This window comes from Ceratotherium simum, chromosome 16 (assembly GCF_057802395.1).
Source record: "Ceratotherium simum simum isolate JZ-2026a chromosome 16, ASM5780239v1, whole genome shotgun sequence".
NCBI classification, from domain to species: Eukaryota; Metazoa; Chordata; class Mammalia; order Perissodactyla; family Rhinocerotidae; genus Ceratotherium; species Ceratotherium simum.
The window spans coordinates 46899945-46920385 of record NC_141915.1 but is presented as its reverse complement, the minus strand read 5'-3'; the positions used below and the strand labels follow the sequence as shown (position 1 = coordinate 46920385).

The following is a 20441-nucleotide window of genomic DNA, read 5'->3' as shown; positions in this document are numbered from 1 at the left end:
TGTGAGTCTGCGTAGAACGTTTGTGTGCACTTGGAATCAGCATACACATACTGCCTTGTCTACTTTTTTCATTAAAATTTTTTCATGTGTGTATTGCTGTGCATCACAAGATCCTGTATTTGTTATTATTATTTTATTTTGTACTTATTTTAAATTCACTCTACTAAGTGGAACACATTCAGACACAATGTGGCTGCCTTGCCATTTCCGGCCAAGTGGATATTGGCGCTCTTTCCTTGGCGCTATCCTTCCGTCCATTCAATCCACTCAGCAGATGCTTGTTGAGTTCCTGGGCCTGGGACTGTGCCAGCTGCCACTTCCCCCCACTCCCAGGGCTATTCTCTCACGTCTATATCTTAGCTATTTCCTTCATGGCAGTTTTCACAATGTAAAATTTCTTTTTATATCTTACCATTATGTATTTATTTGTTTGCTACTATCTCTCTTCCCCATAGACCGTAAATGCCAGCAGAGAAAGGATTGTGTCTTTTCTTCATCTAGGGGTACCCATCTGCCTGGTACGATGTCTGGCCTATGGAAGGAGCAACAACCACTTGTTGAACCAGTTAATGGGTGAATAAGAGAATGAGTGAATGAATGAACAGATGAAAGGTGTGAACCAAGCCTCAAAGAGCTTACTCTCCCATAAGGGGAATAAGATGTCCACAAATAACCACAGAGTAAGGTAAAAGGAGGCAGAGGTTATTTCCAGCTGAGGGCACCAATCAGGAAAACACCTCCAACTTCCCACAGCTGCTGGACACACCTCCGTACTTATTACTTCTTTTTCAATGGGACGGTCTCCCTGGGGAATAATCCCCAAAGTGGAAATTACTTAGTAGGTCCAGTTATGTAGATTGCTATGCACTTCCAGGTTGTTCAGGGATCCTCAACCAGTGTAAACAACGCCCCCATCAACCCACAGGAGTGCCTGCCCCCATCCTCCCCCCACCCCCAAGCCCTCCAAGGCCCTTCCTCCATGCTTGAACCCTCTGGCAAACTCAAGGGTCCAACCAGATAAAGGAAGTGAAAACACAATGTACACTGAAACGTGCAACACAAATGTGAAGGATGATGCGACTTGGTTCGCTAAATCGGGCTACATCGGGTTGTTTTTTTCTGCCTCTTTTCTTGGTGCCTGTGGACCTCATTCTGGGCTGAAGCTCCTTGCGTTCAATTCCCCACAGCTTCACTGAACATCTTCTGAGCGGGGACTTGATCCCTGCCCTGCTAGCTTTACATGAGGAAAGTTCTGTCCATGCCCAGCAGCGCCACTGTCTTTCCTAGATGAGGCTTCTAAAGAGCTTGGCACATGGAGAGACTAGGGCCTTGGGCAGCCATCATGTAGGAGCTGAGAGACTCTGGGAAAACTACTTTGTGTCTTTGATCCTGAGTGTCCTCTTACGAAATGGGCCTTACACCTCTTATCACCCAGTACCGTGCCTGGCACATGGTGGGAACTCAAAAATGTCGATCTCCTTCCCCATCTTCCCTGGAAAAGCCTTTGGGAATCCTCATATAATATTCTCTAAAGATCTTGACCCAGTGTGCTGGGTGATCAGCGTGGTGCTAAGACTCATGTTGGAAGCAAAGAAGAGGTGGAGTATGACCGGGGGGCAATCCCAGCCTCTGGCCTCAAGGAAGACGGGACAGAGCAAGTGGTGGGAAGTGTGGGCTCAAGTGACCAAAGCGGGGGGAACGGAAAGAGCTGCCACCAGTCCCTCTTAGGCTGTCCCTAAAACCAGGGCGAGTATGACTCTAAATAATGAGATGGCCTCAAACTCCACGGACTCGAATCTCAGAGGGGCTCTTGAAGCTTGAAAGAGGCCACTCTCGGATCAAGAGTAGATCTGTAAGCTTCTACAACAGATACAGAGAACCTCAGAGACGGTCAAGTCTGGAAATATGAAGGGCTTTCCAACACACTGAAATTCATGGATTCCAAGACAATGGGGGATTCATCCCAAGCCATTTGAGGCTGACCTCAGAGATGCTAATCACAGCCTGTCCCCACTGGTCACCATGCAGAGGCCATTGTGGGGCAGTCTCTGAACCTGGAGAAGCCAGGGGTCTGGCCCCAGGTAATGCCCCGAGAAAGGGGATGACTTCCCAACACTGGAGGGAAAATCTCAAGTCTAATTCAAAGTTTGTCTTCTACTAGGAATAAATTTTGTATGTAGTCTTCAAGACTAAAGGCCCTGAAAAGTTCAGGACTAGAGAAAGGAACCACTGACATCCACCTCTACATCCTTCAGTTCTTCGTTCTTTGGGTCCAATGGCTGCCATGGTAACCTTTTATAAAATGTATCCCCAGGGGTCCCCAGAGTCTTGTGGGCCAACCTAGTTCTGGAGTCAACAGAAGTGGGTGTGGTGAGAGGAGATGCTCCCCTCGCCTGGCTGGTCCCACCTGTTCTTGGCAGGAACCTGCCTGGTGGGGAACCTCACCCACACCTCATTTGTGCCCACCTTGGTTGGCTCTTGAGCAGTCCCCAACTTGGGCTCCTGTACCCTCACTCCTAGGGGAGGCCTGAGGCTTCCCAAGGTCCACAGCTTGCATACAAGTCCCCCCAGAATTAGCTAGAAGCCTGTCATGAGGAGTTCCACATCGGTGCCCCTTCCCCAGCTGACACAGGAGGAAGGAGTGGTGGGGGAGGCAGAAGGCAGTGTGGGGCTCAGGGACTCTCCTCCACTTCCCGCCTGGTTCCTCCTCTTTTATGGAGCTGGAAGGAGGAGAGGGAAGGGGTGTTCTCACCTTCTCCATGTCCCCACCTTCCTCAGGGCCTGTATCTTTGATGACACCCCTCTCTGATCTTCCCACAGTCCTGCCTGGAGAACAGCTCCCATGGGTCCTAGGGCCCTCCCGGCAGATAATGAATCAGGGGCATGGTTGGACAATGGTTCAGGAAGGATGGGAAAAAAGGGAGCTCTATTTCTGGTCCTAAAAGGGGGAAGTAGCAAGGCACAAGCATTCATATTCTGGACCACAGGAGTGGGACTTTTCAACATTGGTTGTCAAGACCAGAACCAACCTCCTCTAGAAGGCTTTGCTTGTTCATTTGTTTGCTTTCTGAGGGAAATGTGTTCTTTCCTGCCCTTTTCCTGGAGGGCAATTTGAGGCTGGTGACCTCCAGATGCTGAAATAGCCTGACCCTAGCACCAGGAGGCTGGAAGGAAGCTGTCCTACCTTCCCGGCCCTAGTCTGGGCATGCTCTGTGGTCTCCAACACACACCCTGTGTCTCTAGGCCGTTCTCACCTGGGAAATGAGGGACAACAATCTGCTCTTTAGGGGGGACAAAATGAGGCAAAGGGACCCTTGTGATTAGAGGCAGGCTGTTTGTGTTCAGAGGAATTTAGAAGTTAAAATAACTGAGTGACACCTACCCAGTCTGCTTTGAGAAAGGGCTTTGGATGATGCAACGTGGGAAGAGCAAGGCTTTGGAGATCTGCTTCCTTGGCAGAGGTAGCTGGTGCAAGTCAGCCTCTCTGAGCCTCAGTCTCTTCCTCTGTAAATGGGTTGATAACACCTCCTTCACAAGATTGTCGTGAGGGTCAAATGTGAGAATGCATCGGCATGCTCTTCACAGCCTGATAAGCTCTATACCAATATTAAATAAAGGAGAAGAAAGAACGGGAGGAGACTACAGTGACTGGAGAGAGTGTCTTAACGGGGTGCTGTACCCTGAGTTCCAGTACTGGGGATGAGACTCAAGCCCTCAAGGGTTCTTCCAACTTTGGGATTCTCTGACGGTGGCAGGGCTGTGGGAGGAAGCACTTGTGGTTTGTGTCTGTTCCTGGGATTTCTGATCCTTGTCCAAGGAGCAGCCATACCTCAAATTTTGGTCCTTTGCCCCACCTGCCTTGGGAGCCCCAACCTCAGGAAAAGGGGAGGGCATGTGTGGGGCCGGCGCCCTCTAGTGGTCAGTGTTAGCACTTCATCCGGCTGCCTCAGGCAGGACCAGGTGGTGGGTTGGTGGGAGGATGGTGATAAAGGCGAAGGCAGAATTTGGAGCTGAACTGGGCCCCCAAACTACAGAATATATTGGTGTTCTTGGCCCCCTTTCCCAACACATACATTCTTTCTGGTGGGTGGAGGGGAGCAGTGCAGGGAGGAGGAAAGGGACAGAATGAGGAAGGGGTCAACACAGCTCTCAAGGCCCAGCCATCCCAACGTAGCCCTCTTTTTGGGGACCAGGTTGGGACCTCTTCACTTTGATGGACAACTCCACGGTGATATTCTGCCAGAGCGTGCCTGGACTCAGACTGCTCCTTCTGCCACCTCGCCCTTAAAAAGAGGACATGGGGCCAGCCCGGTGGCGTAGTGGTTAAGTTCACGCACTCCGCTTCGGCCGGGGTTCATAGATTCGGATCCCCAGTGCGGAAATACCTACCGCTCATCAAGCCATGCTGTGGCAGGGTCCCATAGACAAAATGGAGGAAGATGGGCATGGATGTTAGCTCAGGGCTAATCTTCTTCAGCAAAAAGAAGAAGATTGTCAAAAGATGTTAGCTCATGGCCAATCTCCCTCACCAAAAAAACTAAAAATAAAATTAAATAAATAAAAAGAGGACAGATTGGTGGTCTCTCTAGCTGAGACTGTGTGTGCACAACCTCACAGGGCTGGTGACAGTGGGGAGGAGAAGATGACAAGCTTGGGGGACATGACCCCAGGAGAGGAGCGGGTACAGGATGAGTGGGAGGAGGATCTAAATTATCCATCAGCAGATGCCCGTCAGTGGCCCCATGCATAAATGTATAGAGAAAATAGGTGGGGGCAGCGGGGAGAGAGAAGGAGCCTGGGTATAAAAAGGGCCCGCAAGGGATCGATTCCAGGATCCTAGGACCCAGCTCCCCAAACCGCTCAGGGACCTGTGGACAGCTCACCCAGCAGCAATGGCTGCAGGTAAGCGCCCCTAAAATTCCCTTGGCCTTGGTGTGTACTGAGGGGTGACATGGGCGCCCTGCAGATGCATGGGGGCACTAACCCTGGGCTCCTGAATGTGAGCATAGACGTCTACATCCAGACATTTGGCCAAGTTTAAAATGCTCTCAGTCCCTGGAATGAGGAGGAGGAGAAAGACATTTCCCTGAGGCAGGGAGAGGTCTGGCAGGAGACCGAGGCCCCCAACCCTGCGTGTGTCTCTCCAGGCCCTCGTACCTCCGTGCTCCTGGCTTTCGCCCTGCTCTGCCTGCCCTGGCCTCAGGAGGTGGGCGCCTTCCCGGCCATGCCCTTGTCCAGCCTGTTTGCCAACGCTGTGCTCCGGGCCCAGCACCTACACCAACTGGCTGCTGACACCTACAAAGAGTTTGTAAGCTCCTCGGGGATGGGTGCTTGTGGAGGGTGGCAGGAAGAGGTGAATTTCCCCCCGTGGGACGTAATGGGAGGAAACTGATGAGTTCAGGGGTTATTTTATCCAAGTGAAGATGCTGTCAGGTGAGCAAAAACTGAGGGGGGCTCTGAAGAATCTCACTGATGAGAACCGTGCACCAGCTTAAACCTGGGCGGGCTTTCCTTCTCCCAGGAGCGTGCCTACATCCCTGAGGGACAGAGATATTCGATCCAGAACGCCCAGGCTGCCTTCTGCTTCTCGGAGACCATCCCAGCCCCCACGGGCAAGGACGAGGCCCAGCAGAGATCCGTGAGTGGCCGCTGCGGCCCGGCCAAGGAGAGGGCCTCCCTCTTTCTAAGAAGGTCGCCCCTTCTCTCCTCGGGCCCTGGGCGGCCTTCTGCCTGAGGTGGCGGAGCGGGGCTGAGGGTGTGGGTGGCTGCGGAAGACCACCGGGCAGAGGCCGGCCTAGAGGAGCTGCCCTGTGCCCACGCCCACCACCCACCCCTCACCACAGGACGTGGAGCTGCTCCGCTTCTCGCTGCTGCTCATCCAGTCGTGGCTCGGGCCTGTGCAATTCCTCAGCAGGGTCTTCACCAACAGCCTGGTGTTTGGCACCTCAGACCGCGTCTATGAGAAGCTGAGGGACCTGGAGGAAGGCATCCAAGCCCTGATGCGGGTGAGGATGGCATTGCGGGTCCCCCTCTCCTGAGCCTGGAGGCCCCGCCGGCTTAGCTAAGGGGTGGGGAAGAGAGATCCTGCCGCCCTCTTTGTAGCAATCTAGCCCCGAGCTAGCAAAAATCTTACTCTTCGTTTCCCCTTTTGAATCCTCCCTGCCTTTCTCTGTGCCCTGGATGGGAAGGTGGAAAATGGATGGGGAAAGGAGGGAGCAGCTTGAAAGGACTCGGCTTCTCTTTCTCTCCTTCCCTTTTGCAGGAGCTGGATGATGGCAGCCCCCGGACTGGGCAGATCCTCAAGCAAACCTACGACAAGTTTGACACAAACTTGCGCAGTGATGACGCACTGCTCAAGAACTACGGGCTGCTCTCCTGCTTCAAGAAGGACCTGCACAAGGCTGAGACCTACCTGCGGGTCATGAAGTGTCGCCGCTTTGTGGAAAGCAGCTGTGCCTTCTAGTGCTGGGCATCTCTGTTACCCTCCCCAGTGCCTCCCTTGACCCTGGAAAGTGCCACTCTAGTGCCTACCCACCTTTCCTAATAAAATAAAGTTGCATCATATTGTCTGAGTAGGTGTCGTTCTATTATGGGGTGGAGGAGGGGCAGTAACTGGACAAGGGGCAGGTTGAGAGGACAACCTGTAAGGATCTTGTGCTGTCTGTTGGGAACCCAGCTGCTGAACCATAACTGACTGAGTTCTTCCGGGGCTAGAAAGAACCTGACCCATTCACGCCTCTCTGTTAGGCACCAAATCCATTCCCCATGTGGGTGGTCCCAGCTTGCTGGGCAGTCATACGTCAGGACCACCCCCAGAAGGTACTTGGAAGCATTCCTCCCTCCCCCATCAGCACAACACCACCAAACCTAGCCCCCAAGAATGGGAAGAAATGAAAGTGAGACAGGCTATGAAGTACAGAAGCAAAATGCCCCAACATGTGAGAAAACAAGGAGAGAAATCATAGAATTACTTCTGTGCAGAAAATTTAAGGTGAATACATGTTAGGCCCACCTACCCTTGGGAAATGGGAACAATGCAAAAATGGCTTTGGGACAAACAGAACCAGAATGTTTGGAGAGGCCAGCCTGGTGGTGCAGTGGTTGAGTTCACAGCTCTGCTTCAGCAGCCCCGGGGGTCAGAGGCTGTATCCCAGGCACCGACCTACACACCGCTCGTCAAGCCATGCTGTGGTGGAGTCCCATATACAAAAAAAATAGAGGAAGATAGGCAACATATGTTAGCTCCGGGCCAATCTTTCTCACCAAAACAAACAAACAAAAAAAGAAGAATGTTTGGGATCTGAACTGGGAAGTAGAGGAGAGATTCTAAATTGGGGGTTGCATATTCAGTGCCAACAGGTGCCAGGTAGATAACTACATAAGTAAGGAGGGCTGGATGTGAAGGGATAAATCACAACTGACACTCAACCTCCTGCTGAGGGACACAACACGGAGGAGTAGGGACCAGAGGAACCTAAAGAACTCAGGCCCCAGCTAAGGTGGGGCCCATCCAGCCTTATCACCATTCGAGACTGCAGGAGCAGGGCTGCCACACCTTCTGATTCTTCGAGACAGACAGGACATCCAGACTTTCATGTGAAATCTAATTTTTAAACATTGGCAACTAATTCATATTGAAAACATTTTAAGGGCAAAAATTAACCCAAACACATTCGGTCTTCAAGCTGTCAGTGAGCAATTTGTTCTAAGAATGATGGATTGGAATAACTTGGTACATATAAAGGAAAGAATCAGAAAGACTTGGACTTGAATTTTGTTCGTGAATAAATTATGTAACCTCCCTGAGGCCCAGTTTCCTTATCTATAAAATGGAGATAATAATATATTGCCTTACAAGGCTTATGTGAGGATTAAATGAAATGATGTTCCTGAAATGATCGACACATTACAGCACTCAAGAAATTGCAACTGCTTTCGCATTGAATTTTGGAGCGTTCCATGTTTTCTGATGAAATTTTAAACACTTGTTATTTAATCATATTCTGTTTTGCTAATGGCATCTCTAATGTTTCTTGCTTTTTTATTTCCAAATGAACTTAAAAGGGTAATAGTTAACACTTTAGAGTTTTCCCGGCACCCAAGCACACTGGCTAAGTAACTAGTGACCTGTAAATCAATACTTAGATGCTGCTCGAAGTAACTCTATTATTCAAACATGATTTTACTAAGTCAATAATTCTTTTACAATGCAAATAACCAACCTCCTAATTAATCTTCCTAAAAAGTTCAGATTTTTATATGCTATAATGAATTTTCTTTAAAACAGGACCCACCTGTATTCATTTTGGATATTTTACATTTAGTCATGTAAATGTAAACTTGAAGAGTGGTTGAAAGTTGGAATAATCAGAACCTTGGAGCTCTATTTCTTAGCTCAGAAACCATTTGTCTGCCTTAGATCATTCTTTTATTTTCTGACTTTAAAATCATGGAGTTTTGGAGTTAGAAGTTTTGGCCGCATAGGTCATCCTAATTCCTTCTAATTCAGGAATCTTACTCTATAGCATCCCTTATAGATGGTATTCACTTGTGCAGCACTAGCATCAAGGGGATTGCTATTTCACAGGGCAACTTACTCTATTAAACCACTCTGGTTTCAGAAAAGTATTTCTTACATTAAGCTGAAATCGATATCCCTGTAATATCCCTCATTCAGCCTTAGAATTATTTGAATTTCGTGGTCTTTAGAAGCTGATGAAATGAGTACAAATATAATTATCTCTTGGCTTGAATAAGTGTTTTAAAAGGAAATGGGAGCCATCTTAAGAAGTATTTGTTGAATGAATGTGGCAAGAGAGGGGTGTCTACCGATGGGTGTTACAGCTACTAGTAGGAGCATTCTAAAGTGGGGTTGTCATGACAGCAGGGGACTGCAGGGGGAGCCACACTCCAGAGAGCATCCACTCAGCTCCTTCTGGGTATAGCTGAATCAACTCCACCCCTGCTGGTTGAGAATTACAAAGATGCTTTTGCAAAATTTTAGAATTTAAAAAGACCTTAAAGATCATCTACTCTAAACTCTTTGATTTGCCAACTGTTATTCTGCCTTTCAGCTCTTCAAGTAGGCAGTGGATAGCAACCTCCACTGCAAATTCGAAACACCAGGGGTGGGCCGGCCCAGGGGCGCAAGCGGTTAAGTGCGCGTGCTCCACTGCTGCGGCCCAGGGTTCGCTGGTTCCGACCCCGGGCGCGCACCGACACACCACTTGTCAAGCCATGCTGTGGCGGTGTCCCATATAAAGTAGAGGAAGATGGGCATGGATGTTAGCCCAGGGCCAGTCTTCATCAGCAAAAAAAAAAGAGGAGGATTGGCAGATGTTAGCTCAGGGCCGATCTTCCTCACACATACACACACAAAAACCAAGAAACACCAGGGGTGTTGCAGTAGTCTCCATTCCCTGAGATTCTGATTTAATTGGCCTGAGATGGGATCAAGGCAAGAGTATTTTTAAAAATATCCCAAGGTGACATGGTTGAGAACCACTGAGTTAGGGACCACAAAGATGAGATACATGTGTCCATAACCATTGTATTGGTAAAAAGGTGCAAAGGAGATGAAAGACTGGAGCCAGTTGTGGCTGTGTTTCTAATTCTAACCAGTCCTTAAAAAAAGTTCTAATAAGCCAATAACAAAAAGACAAATACTGTATGAGTCCTCTCATATGAGGTACTTAGAGTAGTCAAATTCATAGAGACAGAAAGTATAATGGTGGTTACCAGGCGCAGGGAGGAAGGGGCCTGGGAAGTGGTTGTTTAATGGGTACACACTTTCAGTTTTGCAAGATGAAAAGAGTTCTGGAGATTGGTTACACAACAGTGTGAGTGTGTTTGACACTCCTGAACTGTACTTAAAATGGTAAATTTTACGCTGTGTATATTTTACCACAGTTTAATTTTTTTGTTGAAGTATAGTTGACACATAACATTATATTAGTTTCAGGTGTACAACACAGTGATTCAATATTTGTATACATTGCAAAATGATCACCACAAGTCTAGTTAACATCTGTCACCATACACAGTTATAAAATTTTTTTCTTGTGAAGAGAACTTGTATGATCCACTCTCTTAGCAACTTTCAAATACGCAGTACAGTATTATTAACTGCAGTCACCATGCTGTATATTATGTCCCCATGCACAATTTCAAATTTTTAAAAAATATTTTCTAATGAAAAATCTTGCCAAAGGTAAGATTAGTGAGATTTGCACAAGAAAGTGTTAATAGGCAAAGCTCAAGTCATCCTAGACCCCTGGAATAATGCTTCTCTGACTCCATGTAATCTTTTAAATTTACTCCAGCCTAAAATGACTACTTGTGAATTTCCTCCATCAGCATTGCTGAAACACATGCAGTGCGTTTTGGCCCTTTATACACAGTTGAGAGCAGAAGTCACACTTTTCCCTTTCCGCACAAGTATTCTTCAGAATTACAGGACCTGAGCTTCTGGGCCAAGCGAACATGACACTTTCCTTGCAGCTTCTTTAATTCAGAAGGCCCCGGCAAGGCTGAGAAGCACTTTGAGTGATACCAATATTAGGGTCACCAACTCGTCCCGGTTTGCATGAGACTTTCCCAACTTTAGCGCTGAAAGTCCCATGTCCCAGGAACCCCTCAGCTCAATGCAAACTGTGTCAATTGGTCATCCTACTAGTAGTCCTAAATCCCAGGGAACAAAAAAAGGAGAAAAGTAGAGGAAGGAGGAGGAAAAGGAATAGAAAACAAGGAAGAAAGAGCACAATGAAAATAAGAAAGGAGGTATCAATGGTGTATTTTTGATGGCCCTCAATGGTTGCCACAGACTTCTGACTCTTGCTTTGAGTTTATTATAATTATGGTTATGGGGCCGGCCCCGTGGCTTAGCAGTTAAGTGTGCGCGCTCCACTGCTGGCCGCCCGGGTTCGGATCCCAGGCCCGCACCGTCGCACTGCTTCTCCAGCCATGCTGAGGCCGCATCCCACATACAGCAACTGGAAGGACGTGCAGCTATGACATACAACTATCTACTGGGGCTTTGGGGGAAAAAAATAAATAAATAAATAAATAATTTTTAAAAATTATGGTTATGATTACCACCAGCATTATTAGTGTAATAATAAAAACTAATCCCTGTGAATGCATGTATACAACACCACGCTGGTGTTTTTACAAATACTGTGTCATTTCTTTCCAACTATAATTCTTGAATAAGTAAATACTATTATCCCTATAGTAAGAAGCCCCACTGAAGATTTAACTTGTGTTTTCTTGGGTCTAAAAAGACACCAGAAAGTTACTTTGACTTTCTTAAGAGGATAAACTTTTGGAATATTAAAGGTAGCTCTCTTTCCCTGGAGATAATCCAGGTAGCTGCACTTAAGTGTGAGCTAGTTGCTCTACTGTTCAGAAAAAGAGTATGACAGAAACCTTTAAGGGGATGGGGTCCCCTGGAGACTATGAAGGCAGCTATTCTTAAAAGGGTGGGCAGACTAGCTCTATTACTCTGGAAAGAGAATGTAATGAGACCCCATGTGTTTTAAGTATGGACTGGGCGGCGGGGGGGGCCCACCTGACCCCTGGTTGTGTGGATCCCTGGGGAGGTAAAGGGAACAGAGGTTCCAAGTCTACAAGTGGAAGGGGAAGAGCCTAGCCCAAATCTGAAGAGCCTTGCAGGACAGTGAATCCAAACTACTGAGCTCTAAGAACTGTAACCCTGGAAATCCATGCAAGGAGTCACTCCTAGCTGGACCAAGACCTGAGGAAGCAGATCGGTCTCCCTGAAAGATCCATGGCAGCTGACCCAAGAACCTGGATCCCCAGAACCGAAAGGTTTGATGGACTGTAGGACACTCTGTCAATAGTGACACCATGTGGCAGTGAGAAGCAAAGGCAGGAGCAGGTTAAGCCTCCAGGCTCTCTGTGGTGGAACTAGGAAGTCTAAACGGCCCCCTTCCTCCCTCCTGTTTAGGATTCACCGTGCCCCAGGGCACTGGGGCTATGAAGTGGAGTTTGCCGCAGTGAGACAACTACAGACCTGATGCAGCTGATCCCAACACGCTGAAACAGCTGGAGATTCCTGGATTAGGCTGCTCTACACTCTTCTCTCTTAAACCTGCTTCTTAATTTGTTTCCCAGGTGCTCAGTTAGAAAAGTGAATAAGGGCCGGCCCTGTGGCTTAGCGGTTAAGTGCGTGCTCTCCGCTACTGGTGGCCTGGGGTTCAGATCCTGGGCCGCACGGACGCACCGCTTCCCCGGCCATGCTGAGGCTGCATCCCACATACAACAACTAGAAAGATATGCAACTATGACGTACAACTATCTACTGGGGCTTTGGGGGAAAAAAAAAAGAAAAAACGGAGGAGGATTGGCAATAGATGTTAGCTCAGAGCTGGTCTTCCTCACACACAAAAAAAGTGAATAATTTATATTACTCACATAAGAGAGCAGTGGCTACTATATTTAGTGGAAAAACTGAGGCCAACAAGGTCATTTGGGGGGGATGCTGTTTTGCAAACCTAACAAGATATTTCCAGTCTCCTTCCAGGAAGCCTTCCTTGATCCTGTCATTCTTGCAGTCATAGGAGTTAGGGTGCAATTGTAATTTCCTGTTGACTTGCTCTAGCTTTCCTCATAGACCGTAAGCCTGTAGAAGGCAGAGACAGTGTTTTGTTCACTATTGTGTCCCCACTGCCTTGGGTTTAAACGAAAAGGTCATTTTTATACCTGATCCATAACCCAGACTCAGGGAAGGTCTGGGAAGAATGGGAAATTTTTTTCACTTTGATGCCTAATGCTGTGTTCTTTTTAGTTATTGTCTACAATTTGGAAGGCTGTGGACCTCTCTCTGACTGGAAGTCTGAACTTTAGTTTTGAGGGCAGGTCAAACAGGCTGCTGCCCTGAGCTAAAACCACCTGCCCCGGACTGGCTGTTTATGCTACCAACTTGACATTCTTTTCTTAGAAATTGTACTCAAAATGCAACCATGTGGCTTAATAAAAGCTTTCAGCAATGACACAGAAGAGAAACACTTTCAGATATCATAAAATCACTTTTATTTTTATCATATTCAACATTTCAGGGGCCCATACATGACTGATGGGGAGAAAAGATCTGGTTTTATGATTCCTCATGTCTTCTCTAGAGGTGAATATATTCTTTGCAAAGAACAGCAAAGGAAGCTAAATCATAAAATCACATGGTGAACATTGTCACAGGAGGATTCCTCCTGAAGCTTAAAGGAAATAGTTTTCAGACATATGAAAATACATACTTCCTTATGGAGAGGAAGAATAAACATTGGAACTCTACCCTAAGGGCCTATATAGGTAAAAAAAAATTAATATGTTGAAGGTGAACTCAAAGATGATTACTCTATAATGGATCATGAACAGGAATTTAGAGATGTTTGGAGCCCTTAACCCATGAGGCCAATTTCATGGAAGAATTCTACCATCTACTTCAGGGACAGATCACTGGGCTAGGTAGGTAACCTGCCTGTATAACCCAAAATGGAATTTCTTATGATTTTTATACTCCTCCACGGCACACAATGGTTAGTGAGCTGAAGCCTAACCAGCCACCCTTAATGATGTCATCAAGCTCTGCTCTGGGAGCGGCATTCCAGAACCCCAAGTTAGGGGAGCAGGGGAATGTGTAGGCGGGAATAGGGTTCTGATTCTTATTGCTTTGTTTGGTACTTATTCCCTTTGAAGTCCTGTCCCCGGACTAAGAAACTGGTTCCCACTTAGTCATGAGGAAACCATGAGAAATGAATTGCATTTCTGAGATATTTCTGACTATCTCTTCAGTCTGATGTTTGGGAGCAAAGGGCAGTGGGAATGGGGATGATGAGGTAAGGGCAGGATCTTCTTTTTTGAATCTAAGAGTGGACTGATTAAGCACACAGCAAGGAGCAAGAGGCCCTCTCACGAGGTGAACATTCAGACTGAAATTCCTAGTGACTAGAGTGAATTCAGAGGAGCTAAGTCTGTGGATGCATTGGATACAAAAGACATGGGGGCCTGAAACACTTGTTTTTATGGGACTGCAGAATACAAAGAGTAACGTCTCTTCCCTTCTTCTCTACCCGATCTTCCCTCCCTTAGGAAACCCCAGTAGTAGAGGTCACCTTCAACCAAACAGCTGTTTCTATTCAACAATTATGTACGATGCACTTTTCCGTTTGTTGAACAGCAAACTGGCTTTCCTCCTCTTTGTTCTTCCTTTCTGCCTATAGGGCAATTTCCGCCTGTCTATTTTGCAGGGCTGTTAGTTCAAAAACACTGCCCATGGTGATTACACTCACTTCAAGGGTGACAATAAATGATGAAGATAATGGAGCTGATTCCTTCTTCCAGGCCTGCCCAAGCACAGAAGACAGAGAATTGGGAGAGTTCAAGGGCAAGAGAATTACCCTTGAAGAACTACCACCCCAGCCCACCAAGCCCACTTCTCAGTCTCACCCTCCCCAGCCCACTGAAATCTTTCTTCTTTCCATTTTTGGATAAGAATCCCAAGTCCCTGGAGGTTTTCCATCCTGGGCCTGGCAGCAGGGGAGCTGCAGTCACCTTGAACAATGACAGCAATGTCTTTGCTGACAGAGCCCAGCTGGTTTGTAGCAGTAGGTTCCAGTGTGGTTGTGGGTTGCCGCCTGTGGTACTTCAAGGTCAAAGATCACTCCACTCCAGGTACACATTAAGGTTGGAGTCAGGTTTCCCTCTGCGATGCAGGCAAGCATCTGTTCTGTCCCTTCCACCCATGTCTGGTTGCCAGGGCAACCAGATTCCTCAAACCGTGGCTTGTCTGGAAAAAAGAGAGTCCACAGAGGAGCTGAGCTCAGTGAGCCACATTCCCTACTCACCGTCATGCTCAGCTCCCTCTCCTTCCCCTAACCCAAATGCTGTGTCCCCTCCACCCAACAGCTTTCTTTCCCAAGGGGAGGACCATCAGTTCCCTGTTTTGAGCCACTCTTCTTTCCTCCTATGGGCAAGGAGTCTGAGAGGCAGCAAAGGGCAGTTTAATGGATTCAGACTAAATAATCTGAACTGGTAGGTCACTGGTGCCTCTGGGGCCCCTGATTCTCATCTTTGCTTCTCAGTAAGGATATGGGTAGGAGTGGACCCAGAGAAGAGGATTTTTCTACTTTTCAAAATACAAGTTTTTATGTAGAAAGTTCCCTCCTCAGCATAAGCTCCAACTATCACTTCCTTTGTTCTCAGGATCAGCCCTCAACTAATACTTCCTGATCACTTTAACCACTTTCTCTTTTCTGTTCCCAGTTTCCCCTCAGGTTTCTCCCCACTCACTTTCCTGGAGGTAACGTGATCTTGGAGAGCTGTAATTTTATTTTCTCCTTTGATTTTTTTATTTTAATGAGAAAAATGTGGCAACTCTAATAATGAAGCTGCTGGCCAAGATCTCTGAAAATGGGAGACTAAAAATCCTTGTTTTCACAAGATCAGGCCTCTAGTCACATAAGACATGGAGCTGGATCACAGCAGTTTTGATGAACCTCTGACCTAGAACCTCCAAAGAAGCCTCACAGGAGAAATTTCAGCCATCATCTTCCTCCCTGGTAGTAAGTAAAAGCCAGGCAGGCTCCTCGGGGGCAGGGAGATCTGGGGCTCCCTGAAGTCGAAGATTAGGGCTGGGTGATGTTAATACATGCCCTGAGCAGGTCACGTTAATGTCTCTCCCCGCCAATGGGTACAATTCTTTTATCTCCAGGATTGGTAGAGGGAAGCCTGTAAAGAAAGGAAAAAGAGAACCAAACATATTTCTCATAACTGGCAGCCACTTCTGTACTCTTACTGTTGGTGGTATCCCTTGGGTAGGAAGACAACAGGGGAAAGACTTTGGATACATTACTGCTTCTGTGTTGATTTGCAGGAGCAAGGAGATGGTTTGGGAACTTGAGAGCTTCTCCTACAACAAATGCAGTGTGCACACATTTGGCTATACCTCTGCAGCAAGGACAGCAAGATATCTTTTCACCTTACCAATTTCTTCCTCACCTCAAATAATTGTTCCTAGGAACAAGTTCAAGCACCCACAATCACTGTGTAAGTAGGATGACCTAAGGAAACAGAGTGAAGGCTGGATACAAGTACTGTCTCAATGCCTATCCCCAACCTGCCTGCACTTATCAGAGAAAGATGAAGACTAACGTTCACATGAGAGTACACCTAGCAAAGGTTAGCCAGGATATTTGCAGTCAAATCACCAAGCCTTTACTGTGGAAGTTTTCAACGACAGAGAACCCTCATGCAGAAGGGAAGAGGCAGGTCACTTACTATAGACATGTACTGGCTCTCTTGTTTTCATTCCATCGGTCCCAGAGATAGAAGGCAAGACAGCTCCTGATCACCAGTCTCCATGGCCCAAACAGTGGCATTGGCCCATGCTGTGTCTCCCTCCCAGGAGAGGAAGGGGCTAAGCTCCTGGTCTCCCAAGAACACGTGGAACATTACCTCTTCGGCTGGCAACACCCTAGCCACCTCACAACCCTCAGTCTCTGCCATCCCAACCTCCCGAAATGGAGAGACTCAGATTTGGGGGCTCTGAGAGAATTCTGCCAAGAAATGAGGAAAGGAAAGAAAGGAGAAAAGTCATGATAAATCATGTGTCAGGTAGGATCCCACAATGCAGGAAGGGAGTGTGGCAAAAATCTCTTTCTCCCTCAGGGTGAGTTTAAAGCCCAAGCAGAGCTAGAGCTCAATTACCCTCACTCCCTCATCCTAAACCCTGTGGAAACTAGACCCCAAAGGCCAAGATAAGACGAGGAAAATGAGCTTCAGGATTCCTTCCATACCTGGGCTGTGACTCACCAAAGATCTGGAGTACCTTGATGGCTGAGCTGCCGTGAAAGAGCCCTCCACCATGTGAACTCAAGTCCAGTTCTGCGTGGCAGGAGAAATTGCACCTATCATCTTCCCTTTGGGCTCTGACACTGATGGTGACCTCAGCTCGTTGGGAAGCCACAGCCAAGCTCACAAAGTTTTTTCTATGTAGTTCTTGGTTACCCTGAAGAAGAGTAAGGGTGAGGTTCTCCAGCGGTGCTACACTGGGCACATAGCACTTCATCGTAAAGGCTTCATCCACGGCCACCCAGGCAGGCTGCAGCTCCAGGATCACCTGCTCTGGTGGCTCTTTAAGAGAAAAAGACGGGCTCAATGACAGAAGGCTACTCACCTCTCCAGAAGAAATGGTATAGGACAGGAAGCCTGTGATAAAAGGTGACGGCTACCTTTAAACCATCCGATGAACAGTGTCAACTTTCTGCCACCCCTGCCCTAGATGGGATGCGTTAACCTTCTAGCTGTTCTTCTGCTCATCAAAGGTGGCTAAACCACAGCCAAGAAAATGTGACGGTTGAAAGGAGGTCCCTTGCTTTGATTGCTGATGCCATTCTGGAGAGCTTTTCTCTCTTATCAGATGTACTTCAGAGGCGTGAGCAGCTTCTGAGGAGCTCCTCAGCATTACACAAAAACTACACTAGTTAACCAAGCTCTTACTCCACAGAGATCACACTTATTCTTACGGCCATATCTTTGCCAATGCCATTTGCCCACTTGAAAGACTCTCCTCACCCATTCCCATCACTTCAAATCCTAACCATTCTGCAAGAGTGAAGCTCAAGAGCCTCCTTTTCCATGGAGACTTCTCCAACTACCCCAGCCCACAAAGACCCTCCTTTCTCCAATCCACATTTATTCTAAAAATTTGTGGCAAATAATTCAGCACTAATTTTATACTTTTTTGATAACTTATAAGTTAGCATTATTAGCATATGCCTCCTGTATTTGAACATATTCTCAAGCACAGATGTCTAGATGCCCTCTATGGTCTGCTCCTAATTTAAAAGCCCACACCAAAGGGAAATAGAAGTAATTGGCTCTAGAATTCCTACAGTATGACAAAAATCTTTATTAAGGGCCCTAATTCTCTCCCCCAAAAGAAATCTCTAAGTATTCCCTAAATAAGACATAGTCATGTTCTCCCACTCTTCCCTTCCTCCTCAGCCCTCAGCCCCACTCGTGATATATGGTGATGCCAAGGCTTGTGTCTTTGTGGATCCCTGTGCAAGAGAAGAAGCACTGCAGAATGGAATTCTCTGGGACATCATCCAGAAGAAACTCTTTCCACCAAGGCCTTTTGCCCACCTGGGTTTTCTTTAAAACAGTTTGAATTCCACTGGGTCTCAGGTCTGCACAGGTGGTGCTGCAGCTGACCATTAGGGACTGTCCAAACTTTACCAGGGCCTGATCTGGCCAAAAAGAAGCCTCTTCTGTGGCACTTGAAATGATCAACCACATATGCCAAAGACTCAGGTGAGGACCCCAAACAAAATATAGAGCCTATTCTACCTAGTGAGAGGTTACAGAATAGGAAAGCTACCATGAATAAAAAGGCACAAGGGACTAGACAAGGAAAAAACTCTTGATGAACAAGTTAGAACCTTGACTCCACCACCATTCCCTCCACTGATCATCTTTCTTGGAATCTTGATGTCTCGGTTAGTGTCACCATGGAAACTACGGAGCTGTTAAACATTGTGCCCAGGAAACCATTCTTTTCCTAAACTTCCAGAAATCTTGGAAGCTCCCAGGATTGGCTGCTGAGGGCCCTCATGGGGTTAGCAGACCCCTGAGAAAAAGAGTTTCTTATACCTCAAAGCAGTATTTCTCTCAAATTATGGTCTAAGGATTGCCTTCACCTAGAATGCTTGTAAAACTGCAGATTCCAGCTTCACCTCAGACTGAATAGATTAAGACCTTGTAAAGGTGGGATCTGGAAATACGCAAGTGAACAAAACAAGCACTCCTGGTGACCCTTATACACACCAAATTATGAAACCACTGGCCTAAAGGTGACTCCCAGGGTCACTCATTTCCCATGGAACTTTTCACCACTTTTAAAAGTGAGACTGTTGCATTTTGCTTTGGTGCTAAGGCAAAAGATGTTTTTGGATGCTTAAGAGTTTAGTCTGTTAGGGACATCTTCTTAGGTGCAGTGAGAGAGACATCTGGTAAATTTTACATGCCTGATGTTAAGTGAGGATACAGTCTCCCGAAAGCTTCCCCACAGGTCTACTTTAGCTACTACATGTCCACCATCTACTTCATCTCCTAAATACCAGTTCCCTCTGGGAATACACAACCCTTGTAGCAATGTCACCCAGTGAAGCTCCAGTTCTTCTCTTGCCATCCAGAGGACTCACTGCTCACAACTAAGCTACGGGCCTTGTCCTATCAAGATCCTATTGTAGCCACACAAAGGGTGGCAACAAAGAAGTAAAAATATCCTCGAGAGCAGAAAAAATACGACAGTCCTGGGGCAGCAGGGAACCAAGCACAGAAGGCATATTTCTTAGGGAGAGGTCTCTCTGATGATCTATTATCCTGTCCCTTAATTTGGATTATCCCAATTACAAGCCAGAGACACCTAAGGATTCTGCGTCCTAGTGCAAGAAATAGGACTCTCTCCCAAGGGTCCAGATGAGTGAATACTAAAGTGGCGTCTCACTCAGGAAATCCTATCCTCTTCCCCATTGACCAACCACTTGTGCCCTGGCAGATAATGGCTAAAGGAACTTCCCCAAATAGCCTCACCTGGGCAAGAGATCAAGGCCAGCAGGGCCCAGACACAAACAGTAGCATTTCCATCCTTATGAGAAGGGTCAAAAGCTGGAGAGAAAGAAAGAAGACAGCAATGCCAAAGAAAGTGACAAAAAACAAAAGATATAGAAAGTTCTTTCTTTGATATTGTTAAAAGTCAGCCCCTTTCCTGAAACCTTGCATAGTCTGGAGAAATTGCAGCAAGAGCATCAGAAGAGTGAGTGTACTAAAAGAACTTCTCGCATCTATTTATTTCAGTTTGGTTTACGTGCATAGCAAAAAAGACATAGAAAAATATGAGAAAGAATGAAGGGGATAATAGATTAAGTGAGATTCCTATAGAAGCTTGTATTGCACTTACTTGTTTACATGTTTGCCTCCATCTAATTGAGTCAATAGAAGAAGGCTGTTAGCCTAGAGACATGAAAAAAGAGGTTTAACGGAATGAAATTTGGCAGTGTTAATCTGGCAATGTTTATCTGATAAACCAGCGTGTTTATCTGGCACTGATGTAAGGGAGAAATGTTTCATCAGGCCTCTCTCTTCATGACCTCTATGAAATATCCCTCAAGATAATCCATCTCGTTCTGATTTGCCTCCATGTTCACCAAGCAACCTTTGGATTACTACTTTGGCTGAGTTACGTCTTAAGAGACCACTTCTCTTTTTTCACCAATCTATTCCAAGTTTTTTCTTTCAAAACCCCATTCAAGATAATTTCTTCTAAGAAAGGTTTTTTGACTAATTCTGTCCCACTTCACAATCCCTCACTCATTACATATTATCTGTACCTCACTTTATGCCAAACACGATTTCTGAAGTTA

The 20441-nt window shown here is 46.7% G+C and overlaps 1 protein-coding gene and 1 pseudogene across 2 annotated transcripts; one reads left to right on the top strand and one right to left on the bottom strand.

The window, feature by feature from the left end:
* Positions 1-4750: 4750 nt before the first annotated feature.
* LOC101393384 (somatotropin) lies at positions 4751-6463 on the top strand. The gene is given in 6 exon segments (XM_004432654.3): positions 4751-4882; positions 4884-4902; positions 5148-5308; positions 5522-5638; positions 5844-6005; positions 6263-6463. Coding segments are annotated over 6 exon segments (792 nt in total).
* Positions 6464-13029: 6566 nt separating this feature from the next.
* Positions 13030-20201, bottom strand: LOC101393145 (intercellular adhesion molecule 1-like; annotated as a pseudogene). The gene is made up of 8 exons (XR_015554752.1): positions 19612-20201; positions 19526-19535; positions 18039-18295; positions 16828-17148; positions 16294-16571; positions 15475-15744; positions 14569-14803; positions 13030-14360 (listed from the first exon to the last, which is right to left on the bottom strand). The product of XR_015554752.1 is annotated as an intercellular adhesion molecule 1-like (transcript).
* Between the last annotated feature and the right edge of the window lie 240 nt (positions 20202-20441).